This window comes from Thamnophis sirtalis, unplaced genomic scaffold, assembly GCF_051295495.1.
Source record: "Thamnophis sirtalis isolate CommonGarterSnake01/CBP01778 unplaced genomic scaffold, rThaSir2_p1.2 scaffold_4, whole genome shotgun sequence".
In the NCBI taxonomy this organism is placed as follows: Eukaryota; Metazoa; Chordata; class Lepidosauria; order Squamata; family Natricidae; genus Thamnophis; species Thamnophis sirtalis.
The window spans coordinates 83,286,170-83,298,297 of NW_028261384.1; the positions used below are offsets into that span (position 1 = coordinate 83,286,170).

General features: G+C 37.9%; 1 protein-coding gene across 1 annotated transcript in view; it reads right to left on the reverse strand.

Moving 5' to 3' along the window:
* The window catches only part of VSTM2A (V-set and transmembrane domain containing 2A), a 31,327-nt gene extending 19,420 nt beyond the window's left edge, over positions 1-11,907 (reverse strand). The window contains 3 exon segments of the mRNA XM_014072087.2: positions 6,471-6,521; positions 9,377-9,543; positions 11,524-11,907. Of these exon segments, the coding sequence (XP_013927562.2) occupies positions 6,471-6,521; positions 9,377-9,543; positions 11,524-11,599 (294 nt within the window). The 5' untranslated portion in view covers positions 11,600-11,907.
* Positions 11,908-12,128: the final 221 nt, after the last annotated feature.

Consider the following 12,128-nt stretch of genomic DNA (forward strand, 5'->3'; position numbering starts at 1 on the left):
CTTGAGCAGAAGGGAAATCATCCAAACACCAGAAGAACAAAAAAAAATGTCAACTTCTAATTGACAAGACATTTTTGATAAACTGCAAGAGAAGGAATACTAACTTGAATATACTGTATCATGAATTGTCTACAAAAAGGCATTTGATTCTCTGCCACATGATTGTATAATCAAGTGCCTAGAAATAATAGAAGTCAGCTCTGTGCAAAGATTGAGGGCACATGAAAGACATGGTCGCTAGATTGAGAGAGGTTACTTTCAAGATATGAATCTTCACAGGAGACTTACTTACATCACTACTGTTTATCATTCCACTGAATAACTCAGAACATGCTATCAAACATTAAAAACATCTGCCAGACTATCCCATCTCCTATACATGGATGATCTGAAGCTATATGGAGAAACACCATCTGAAACAGATCATGCTCATTGCTGTCCACATATATATACATGATGTTGCAATGGAGTTTGGAATGTACAAATATGCCATACACCATCAAATGGGAAAAATAGTGCAAACTGGAGAATTCATGATGCCTTATGGAAATAACATCAAAAGTCTGAATGAAAATAATCACTATAAATCCTGGGCATCCTTTGAGCTGACAACATCAAGCACATTGAAATCAAGAAAAAGGTTAGAAGTTAATATATCAGGAGAGTGAAGATCTTGAAGTCCAAATGAAGTCCAAACTCAGTAGAAGAAATACCATCAAGGCAATTAACACCTGGGCAACTGCTTTAATCAGATACACAGCTGAAATAGTCAACTGGATTTAAATGATACTAAAAGCCCTGGATAGGATGACTTGAAAAATGATGACAATGAATCATGCCCTTCATCCTTGAAACAATGTTGACTGACCCTACTTACCAAGGAAAATGGGTGAGCATGGAATATTGCAAGTACATCAGACAATTGAAGAAGAAGAAAAAGGCATTGGAAGAATAGCGAAGGATAGTGAAGATGATGCACTGAAGTTAATGCACCAGGCCTACCAAGTACTGGATAAAACAAACTGGTCTACATGAAAGATCAAATGAAGAACAGAAAAGAGGCATGGGTAAGACAAAGCATTACATGACCAATACATTGAAAAAAAAAGGAGGCAAGATAATAATAGACCTAGCAATGGCTAAGGAGGAGCTTTGTTATGACTTCACAAGACCAAGCCTTAAGAACAAATGCATCCAAACCCAGAATTGAGAAGACAGCAACAGACAGCAAGTGTCACTTGTTCAAAGAAGCCAAACAGTGGATTAACTAATTAACTGTTGCAAGAAGTCCACAAAGTAGCAATATCTGTGCATTGGAAGATCTGCAAGAAGTTTCATTTGCCTGCAAAGAAGAACTAGTAGGACCATAAAATAGAGCAAGTAATAGAAAATGAAAGTGCTAAAATGTTCTTGGATTCAGGCTGCCACATAACACCTCATACTTAACAATTATTGGTAAGAAAAACGAACATCTGGGTAACAGACGTTGGCAGTTCTTGGGGATATTAGAATAGACGATAATGAACTGGAGAAAATAGCAATATATGAACACCTGCAAATAGAAATAAAATGACTGTGGCCATAGAAAGGAAAATTACTATCAATATTCATAGGCACTTTGGGTGAAATCTTAAAACAATGGAAGCATCATGGTAGTGATCAGAGAGCCATGTTGGTGCAGTGGTTAGAATACAGTATCTAGGCTACTTCTGCTGATTGTTGATTACCAACAGTTTGAATATCACCAGCTCAAGGTTGATTCAGCATTCCACCCTTCTGAAATCAGTAAAATGAGGACCCAGATTGTTATGGGCAATATGCTGACTCTGTAAACGGCTTAGAGAGTGCTGTAAAGCACTGTGAAATAGTATATAAGTGCTTCTGATATTGCTATTATTGCCATTGATAAATTAGCCATCAAACTATAATTTCAAAAGGCAGCTTTACTTAGAACAGGGGAGGACCATGGATCCTGTTGATCCTAAAGAAGTAAAGAGGGCAACCTTGATAGAAACATACAACTATCATTACCTAGGCACTGAAGCATTTTTTAAGTCCTGGCAAATTTGATAATGTTCAGAAACAATGCAAATACACATTCTCCTTCAAGGATTAATTCACCAACATGGACTCATCCATGTTGATCCTCATTCAAAATGTTTTACTACCTATTCTGTGGACATGGCCTATTTTGTGGGCATGGCTTGATGGTCATGTGACTGGGTGGGCATGGCCAACTTGATGAAACTCACCAGGAGATGTCATGGATTGAGTAAAATGTGGTGAAGCTCATTTAACAATTGTCTTACTTAGCAACCAAAATTTTGGGCTCAATTCTAGTCATGTCAAAGACTATCTCTGCCTTCCTCTGCATGGCAGTCTTTTCCTAGTAAACTCCTTCCTCTTTTTGGCAATTTTCCTCTCTGTTAGAGGGAGAGGGACCAAAATAATCCAGACAATGTAAGGTTTCCTGCTGCAGCAAGGGATTAGACTAGATGACCTCTGAGTAGACGTTTAGCTGTAAATTGCTGTGATGTTTTTTGTTCCCTCCCTCCCTCCCTCCCTCCTTTCTTTCTTTCTTTCTTTCTTTCTTTCTTTCTTTCTTTCTTTCTTTCTTTCTTTCTTTCTTTCTTTCTTTCTTTTTTTTCCCTTCCCTCTCTTTCTCCCTTTCCTCTGTGGGAAGCAAACCTCCCTCCCCCAATAACTGCTGAATGTCACTTTGTAAACCTGAGCAGCTTTTCAATTTAAACCAGGACTCCAAAATTTGCAGCTTTAACTTCAACTCCCAGAATTCCACAGCCAGGCATGCTCAGTTCTGATTTAAAGCAACAGTATTTGTTTTTCTTCTTTGCTCAATCTCCCAGCAGAAAAGTGAGTTTATCCAATACGCCAGATTTTTATTACCTCTTCTGGCGTACTGGACTGTATTGGGAAGAACCCACCTCTGGATTCATCCACACATCACAACAAATAAGTAAGTGATCATGCTAACCCTGTGATAACTCACATTCTTCCCAGATAATTTTGCTCCTTTTATCCTCTCAAAACATCAAAATGCACTTCATTTTATAAATAAAGAATGACAAAGTCGAATTCAGAGATGGGGTATTTTAAAATTGTTTTTGCCTGAAGCAATAAAAATAATAATAATAATGTTGCAAGCATAACTAAGAGACATAACTATATGTCTTTAATAGATCATATTTTCAGAAAATTATATCTAATATACAATTGCGTTCTAGTTTTTCAATTTTCCATATCAGAGTAATAAAATTGTAGAGTCCAGATCTGGAAGAGACCTTGGTGGCCTTCTAGTCCAATCAGCAGACAAATGGCTGTCCAATCTTTTCATAAAAACCTCCAGCAATGGAACAGCTATAACTCTGGGAAGTAAGCTATTCCATTGATTAATTGTTCTCACTGCAGGGAAATTTGTTCTTAGTTCCAGATTGGATTTCTGAGTTTCCACCTGTTGTCTATTGTCTAGCCCTCAGATACTTTAGAGAATGTAATCCCTCTTCTCTGTGACAGCCCCTGAGGAACTGGAAGACAGCTGTCATGTCATCCCTAATCTTTCTCTTTGATTGGCTAGACATACCTAGGTCCCTTAGCCATTCATCATACAAGGACGCACTTAGAATGCTGTATCCAGTTCTGTTCATCATGATTCAAAAAAAGATGGTGAGACCCTGGACTCTGGAAAGAGTGAAGAGAAGAGCAACAGCTTTGATAAGGCTCTGGAGGCTAAATTATATGATGAACAGCTAAGGAAACAAGGTATGTTTAGCCTAACAAAAAGAAGTGTTAGGAGTCCCATGATAGCTGGTATTTGACAGGCTGTCACAGAGAAGATGGGATAGACATATCTTCCAAAGTACCTGAGGGCAAGTTGAAAAGCAGTGGATAAAAGTTTGGTAAAGTATAAAACATACTGTCATTCTCATACTTTTGATGCTATCTCTCTGTTGATGCATCTAAGACTGTATTGGGTTTTTTTGGCGGTTGCAGCACACTGCTAGCTTCTATTTAAGTGGTGGTCTACTAGGCTACATAGATTTATCTCACAGTTACTACTAATGAGCTAGATGCCACCTATTCTATACCTGTACATTTGTTTTTCCTGCCTAAGTGCAGGATCTTACTCTTCTCATTACTGAACTGTAATCATAGGACGCAATGTTCAAATGTGTCAAGAGCCTTCTTAATCCTGAGACAATCTTCCAAGGTGCTTGCAATTCACTCCAATTTGGTATCTCTGCAAATTTGATGAGCTGTCCTTCTATTCCTTCATCTAGATTATTTATGAAGATGTTGAAGAGCACTGGACCCAAGATAGAACCTTGAAGTATCCCATTATATGCTTATCTTCATAAAGATGTAGTTTCATTGAGGACTTTTGTTTTTCTTTGTTGAAGTCAGCTCTTTTAAAGTCTAATTGGCTGACTTTTCAGTCACCTATTTACTTTTTAGTTTTAAATATGTGCTTTTCATAGACTTTTCATGTCAAATGGGAGTGATGAGCTCATGCCAGTATAGGCACAACATGTTTGGAAGCATTTGTCTTAGCAACTTTCCAACTACATCAGCCTTAGATTCACATTAAATGAGTAATTTAAAGTGCTCAAGAGACAGGAATGTTATGATATTGATTATATATGTGAATGGCTAAAGTTTAGATTTTGTTTTATACTGAAGTTTCGTGAAACATTTCTCAAAAAATATGCCCATACATAATTCAATTTTCTGATCAATGTGCATTATGTGAGTAGAGCAAATGTTTATACAAAATTCTATGCAACATTATTAACACGTTCAGCCTGTTGTCCCCCATCCAGGCCCACACAGCCTGCAGGCACTGTGAAAGGATGCTCATAGCATCACTTGGGTCACCTACAGTAGAAATATAGAATTCGGTGTCATCATATATATATATCTCAACCCATGGTGATGGAGGATCTCACCCAGTGGTTTCATATAGATGTTGAAATGGAGTGGAGATAGTACCAGGCCTTGTGCTACACAACAGAATAGCAGCCACGGGCTGGACCTCTCACTCCCCTCCTATGCCACAAAGAACCCAAACCAGCACAAACTGTGCACCTCATCCCCATCCGCTAAAGCCAGCCCAAAAGAATGGTTGATTGTGGTTGATGGTATTGAAAGCCACCAAACCACTAAGAATCAAGGAGAGTGAGGATAGTTGCCTTACCCCCATCTCGCTCTGTCCAGAGATCATTGACAAGAATGACCAGTGCCATTTCCATCCCATAATTAGGCCCCAATCTTGTCTGAAAAGGGTCTAGGTCAGCGATGGCAAACCTTCTTTGGCTCGCATGCCATAAGGGGGGAGCGCAGGGGGGTCATGTGAGTGTGTGCCACACCCATAATGCAACATGTAACCCCCCCAGTGCGCATGTGTGCTTGAGAGGTGCTCCCCCCATTTTTTGCATGCTTTTTTTCACCCTCTCCAGGCTTCAGAGGCTTTATAGGAGCCTGGGGAGAGTGGAAACCCTCTGGAAGCTTCAGGGACCTTTGAAGGGCAAAAAAGGACCCTACAAGCAAACTGGAAGTCACTTCCAGTTTGCTCATAGGGTTGGTTTAAGCTCTCCGGAGGCTTCAGGGAAGTTCCTGAAGCCTCCGGAGGGCCTTGGGGGGGGGGCTCTTTTCGCCCTCCCCAGATAGGAGCCTTTGGAGCCTGGGGAGGGTGAAAAATGGCTTTAAAAAAGGCTGAACTCAGCTGGCCAGTGCATGCATGTACACTGGCCAGCTGACATGGCAACGCTTTGCATGCCCTGACAAATGGCTCCGCGTGCCACCTGTGGCACATGTGCCATAGGTTCCCCATCCCGGGTCTAGATAATCTATGTCATCTAGGACCCTTTGCAGCTGTCAGACCACCATCTTTTCCACAACCTTCCCTAGGACTAGGAGGTTGGAAACTGGATAAAAATTCTCCAGGCAAGTGGGATCCAGTGATGTTTTTTAAGGAGAAGGCAAACCAGGGCTTGCTTAAAAGCATGCAGAAATGTCCCCTCCTCTAGTGATATATTAAACACTGCCTGAACTCACCTGCTAGTCATCATTCTGAAGCCTTTCACCATCTAGGAGGGATAAGAATCTAACTAACAGATGGTAGCATTGACAGTATCAAGAGCCCTGTCCACTTCATCAGGGTCAATTGGATCAGAGTATTCCCAGATAACAGGTAAGACCGCTCCCTGGGCATCTCACATAGACTTAAATTAATTAATTCCTGAAGAAAATAGTTATGAGACATATTGTCTCTATCAGGAAAATGCAATTTATCTACAGCTTCTGTGATTTTTATCCCAAAGACATGAGAAAGACATGGAAAGGCATGGATTAATCCAAGACTAAGAGGTTTTGCTATGGTTACCAATTAAAGAGAATAAAGCAAGTAGAAAGTCCTTTAAAAGGAAACAATACTCTATATTTTGTCATAGACTTACACTTATCTTTGTTCCATCATTATCCAAGTCTCTCTCTGGTAATAGCTCCACCTGTTGGGGAATGAATAACTGTTTTACATATTAAAGGTAAAAAGTTTCTTATGTAAAAAACGAATTCCATCCACTTCTCATTTCAAATAACTCCAAATTGCAATCTATAGGACTGTAAAACAAGAACATCTAACAATTATGGTATTCACAGGCTTTCAAGTGTGCTAAAATGCTGCTAATCTATACCTTATTGCAAGATTGAGTCATTGCTTATATAACTAGACATATGGTACACTAAGTGACTGCATAGTATCCATATGAAATGATAGTGAGAATCTGCTATGGTTCAGTCTAACATCTCTCACCTATTTTCTACACCTGCTTTTCCTACTTGTTGCATAATATGATAATGGGTCTTATCCTAAACATAGTTATGAATGTGTTTGTCATTTCATAGTTAGGAGGTTACATAGTTAGTGGGCTACTTTGCTGTAACTCTAGTAATTACAGCAAAGTAGAGGTAGTCTACTATTAAAAATCTGATGGTAATTGGCAATAACCACCCCTGCTGCTTGTGAGCATCCCAGAGCCATCTGGTTGATTACTATGGGCATTAGAGTATCTACTCACTTGAATAAAAGAATGTTGCTTCAAAGAATGTCCTTACCTCATCCCAGGGACTAGCAGAACTCATTCATGTCCATATTCTCTTAAATAACTACACTGGTTAATTAAGCCACACTGGTCCACCACAAGAGATCATGGTCCATAAACATCAGTGAAGAGGCCTTCATCCTGCAGTAGCTTAATTTATATCCTTATGAAGGTTCTTCCATTTTTTTCTTTTCAGTGCTATTATTGTGACCAATCTAGTTTACCAATATTTTTAAACTAGACCTGCAGATTAGGTAATAAACAAAACAAAGCAAAACAAAAACTCTGAAATACATGGCAAAGATTTGTCTGGGGAGATAGATCCAAAGAATGATCTATATGGAGCCATGCACTTCCTCCACTAGAATTACTTTTATAAACAATTCAGAGAGAAGGAAAAAATAAGTTTATTATATGGTTGTGAATTTATCAGTGAGCATGTGAGATTCAGAATTGATTCTGCACATTACTGATAGATAAATAAGTAATAATAAGTATTCAGTGTAGAGTTTATTTTAGTTTACCGTAATATGAAACAAATGTATAACCTCAATCCATTTCTCATCGTTACCACTTAAAATAAAATAAAAAAAATCTTGAATCCTGAGGCTGAACGGATAGGTCTGGGAATAGTTTGAAAGGACCCAATATAATCTGGATCAAATCTGGAAGCCATAGAAATATTTTAAAAGTCCAGATAATATCCTGTATATAAAATTAATTTTATGGAATAATTTACAACATAGCAATAGCACTTAGACCTATATACCCCTTGATAGTTCTTTACAGCCCTCTCCAAGTGGTTTTCAGAGTTAAGGGAACAGTCCTTTATCTCCTTCCCAGGATGTCCTTCACAACATCTTCACACCTGTGGATTGGCTCATTAAACATCGGACTGAGGGGAGTGGTTTCTAACTCCTTTATCCTAACATAATTGCCTAAGGGGACCTTAGAGCCTGCTTTGCTTTTGTCTTGCGATCACTTCCTTTCAATAAACGGTTCATTTTGAAATGCTGCTGTTTCAAGAGTCTGTACTTTCTTGATTTGGGGAGTAGAGGAAGGACCTTACAATGACACTGAAAAAAGTTACTATGACCATTTTTCACAGTTATGACCTTTGTATTATTGACATGATCATGTGATGAAAATTCAGATACTTGACAACTGGTTCATATTTATGAACATCGCTGTATCCCAAGTTCATGTGATCTCCTTTTGCAAGCAAAGATAATGGGCAAGCCAGATTCACTTAACAACCAAGTTACTTGGTTGTGTGATTCACATAACAACTGTGACTAGAAAGGTCATAGAATGGGGCAAAACCCACTTAATAAATGTCTCACTTAACAATTGAAAATTTGGGTTCAGTTGCAGTCGTAAGTCGAGGATTACCTGTAGTTAGCTAGATACTTTGATTAGCTACCTCTTACTTTGATGATATTTATGAATTCTGAAACTGGATATAACAAAAACATTGTAGAGTGGAGTATATTGAATCTGAAAGATGAAAACATGTATTTTCTATTTTGTTTCAACATAAGAAATAAAACTGACACGGAATATATTAAGTTCTTTCTAAAATTATATGCTTTGTATTGATCAAATTTAACTCCTTTAAGAGTCTACATCTTAAATGAGGTGTTACAACAGGCGCTAGGGATGGTAAACAACTCAAACTGTATATTATAACCTTTTAAATGGAATAACAAAAGTATAAGAATGGCAAAGAAAAAGAATACTATGTGAACATATACCTATAATTGTATGTAAGAGAATAAATGACAGTAAGAATATAAAACACAATATAGGTAAACAATATTTTGTTATAAATAGCTAAGTATAAATAAATGTAGAATTGTACATAAAAATGGATAACGAATAAGGAGACCATGAATGCAAGATAGAAATGTATAGAAGGGAAAACACTAACTGTATAGAAACCGATACGGAACTGCTGTATGATATATGATGGAACTTCTTGTTCCTATGTTGTGTTAAGTCATATGTTTGTTTTTGTTGATGTGTTTATGTGTTTAAAATAAAATTTTTTAAAAGAGTCTACATCTTTTACTCATGCTTAGAAATAATAGGTCTTTTAAAGACTGTTAGTAATGAAATAAAAAGCCAGGATTCTATTCCTTGGGTTTATTGCTTGCTCAGAAAGTTGTTGTTTTTTTTACTTCTCCTAGTAAGTGAGTATATTACATTTCTGGGGAAAACCAGGTCTGTTCCCTGAATCTTTACTTTCTAGCTGCTTGTACCTGAGCTTCCATCACCTCAGCTCCAGCTTCTTGGTCCTCAATTGCCTTCAGAAACCACCATTGGATTTCCAGGTACACTGAGGCAGAGCCACTCTGGAATGCACAAGACATCTCCACATTCTGCCCCTCAGTGGCTGTGATATCCTGAGGAAATTCAGTAAATTTGGCTGGAAAAGAAAAGCAGGTTTCATTAGGATTCTTTCTCTCTTTCTCTGTCTTTACTTCCCCTTTCTATTCATTTCCATTGTTTCCCTTTTGAGGAATATGATCTTATACAGATTTACATGGGAATAAATTGCACTGCATTCACCAAGATCATATTTATAAATGATCATGCAGGATATTGTGTTATGTACCCGATTAGTTGATTGAATAGGACTTAAACCCAACTAAGCACACTTAGGATTGCAGTACTGTCTTTCCCAATTTTCTTTTTTCTTCTTCTTATACTAATTTCATGTCTTTTTTGTTCTCTGAATTATTAATAATCACTTTTATTTTTCTTCTTCTATATTTGTCTAAGGACCACTGCTATCCATGAGCGAATGGAAAAACTAATTATAGAAATATTTGCATAATCACATATAATGAAGCACAAATATTGTATGGAAGGTAATATGTCAATATTTTTCCTTAGGGATTAGTGAAATGTATCAAGCAATCCAAAACTTTATTTTTCATGTATTTACCTATTAAGGATTAAGTAATTATCGGAATAGTATGATTCTTTCTTTTCTATTTTTAAAAACAAGATTTAAAAAGTGTGTTAAGGCATTTATTTGTTATAAAAATTCCTGTGGTTGGATCCTACTTAATGTCACTCTCAATTTTGTTTGAAATACCACACTAAATAAAAGTAGATAATATTTAGTTTAGAAGATTCAAACACTAGAAATACTTCGCTTCATTAGTTCAGTCCCAGCACTCCAGTATGGCTATCTCTTTGAAAAACACAAATAATGTTTCTTAATACGTATGTCAGAGAAAAATCATCATAGGTCCATTATATTCCCACAGGAATATTGGTAAAGTAATCTGTTTAATTAAGTCACCACACATCTTGCTTTCAGTTTTCAGACAGTAAGCACCAGTTTGACCACTTCAGTCCTGTGATATTACAGATTCACAGTTGACATGTTGAAAAGTCTTCCATAATAACTTACACATAAGTGCTAGATTATATCGGGTGGCTCATTGCTGTATAATTGGAGAAAATTTTTGATTGCTATTCACTTTTTAAAATAGTTAAATTGCAAACAGCCACAGGTAGGTCTCTCCCTCTCTCTCTCTTTCTCTCTCTCTCTCTTTCCTCCCCCTCCTCCCTCTCTTTCCTTTGAAAAGACAGTCTCCCACACTATCTCCCTCCCAATCATTCACTAGTATAGAAACTCATTGCTTGTAAAAAAAAAAACCATATTCCTCGTGGCTGCTGTTCCCTCACTCCTGCCCCATCTCTGTCTAATGTGTAACTAATAAATAAGCTAAAATTGCTAATGGCATTTCTGATTATCTGTACGGTATTCGGAGGAGTATCCTGATATGATTTCTGTCTATGGTACTGAAATCTACACTGCAGCCTTTAAGTCTCAAACATCTGGATGGATTCTGCAGAGCAGGGGCTACTTGAAATGCAGATGGTGCCTTTGTCAGAATGGTTTGGGCCAGAAAACGGAGTGGTCTTTGTAGAAATACACACAGAAACCAAGAACATGAACATAGGATTATAGGGGAAAACAGAAGAGAAGGAGGGGATAGAGGAAAGATTGATGTTTTAAAAGGACTATACTATTTAGAGCAGAAAAACAAATTCTCTTTCCCACATGCTTCAGCATCCTGAATTCTGAACAGAAGGTTTGGAAAATTACATACATAACCTCTTTGCTTTGAAATCAAATGAATAATCTCTTTTTAAATGAAAGCACTGCTCAGATATGAACAGCAATACACATATATAAGATTTCTGTGCTATCTTTGTGTCTGGAAATGGAATGCACATATTTATATTGTACTCACTTCTGGTGAACATATTCACCCCCTTTTAATGGGCTTTTAAAATAAGATTTAAACAAGGAGATGCAAGGAGTGCTTACTTCAATATTCTTTTTCTCTCTACCAGATCCCCAGTCTTGATAAATGGTGGCTCTTACCTTGAGAAGAAAGTCCTTGCTGGATGTACAATACTGTGAAGACATAGAATCCAACAGAAGGCCAAAAGATGCCCATGATTCCAAAGCGAGAGGGGACCAGAAAGTCACATCAGGTAATGCCAGAGAGCCACACAATCACACAAGAAAAGGAAAGGCAAAGAAAAATGGGATTGGACACCAGAGCCCCAATTGTAACACTGCCAGTGTTCTCCTGGAAAAACTGGAAAGGGGAAGAGCAGCTTCAGATGGATCTGGTAAAAAGAGGGAGAGGAAAAAAGAGACAGAAAAACAAACAGAGAGAGGCTAATTGTTCAGATGTCAGATGTCCAGATCCAGCCTTCCTTGAATTTGGAAACAGATTCTTCAGAGCACCTTTTGTTGCTGCAACTTGGCAGTTCAATCAGCCCCTGCTGCTAAACACTGCATGATGAGTGCCCTCTCTAAACACTGTGCCAGCTTGAAAAAATAGGGAGGGAGATGAGAGCCTGGTGTTGTTTGTCGCACTTCAACTTTTCCCCTTCTTTGCCTCTCAGCTGTGCTGATGGCTTTAACGCTGGCTTCTCACTAGCGTTGTCTCTGTCTGTCTGTCTCTGTCTCTCTCTGGC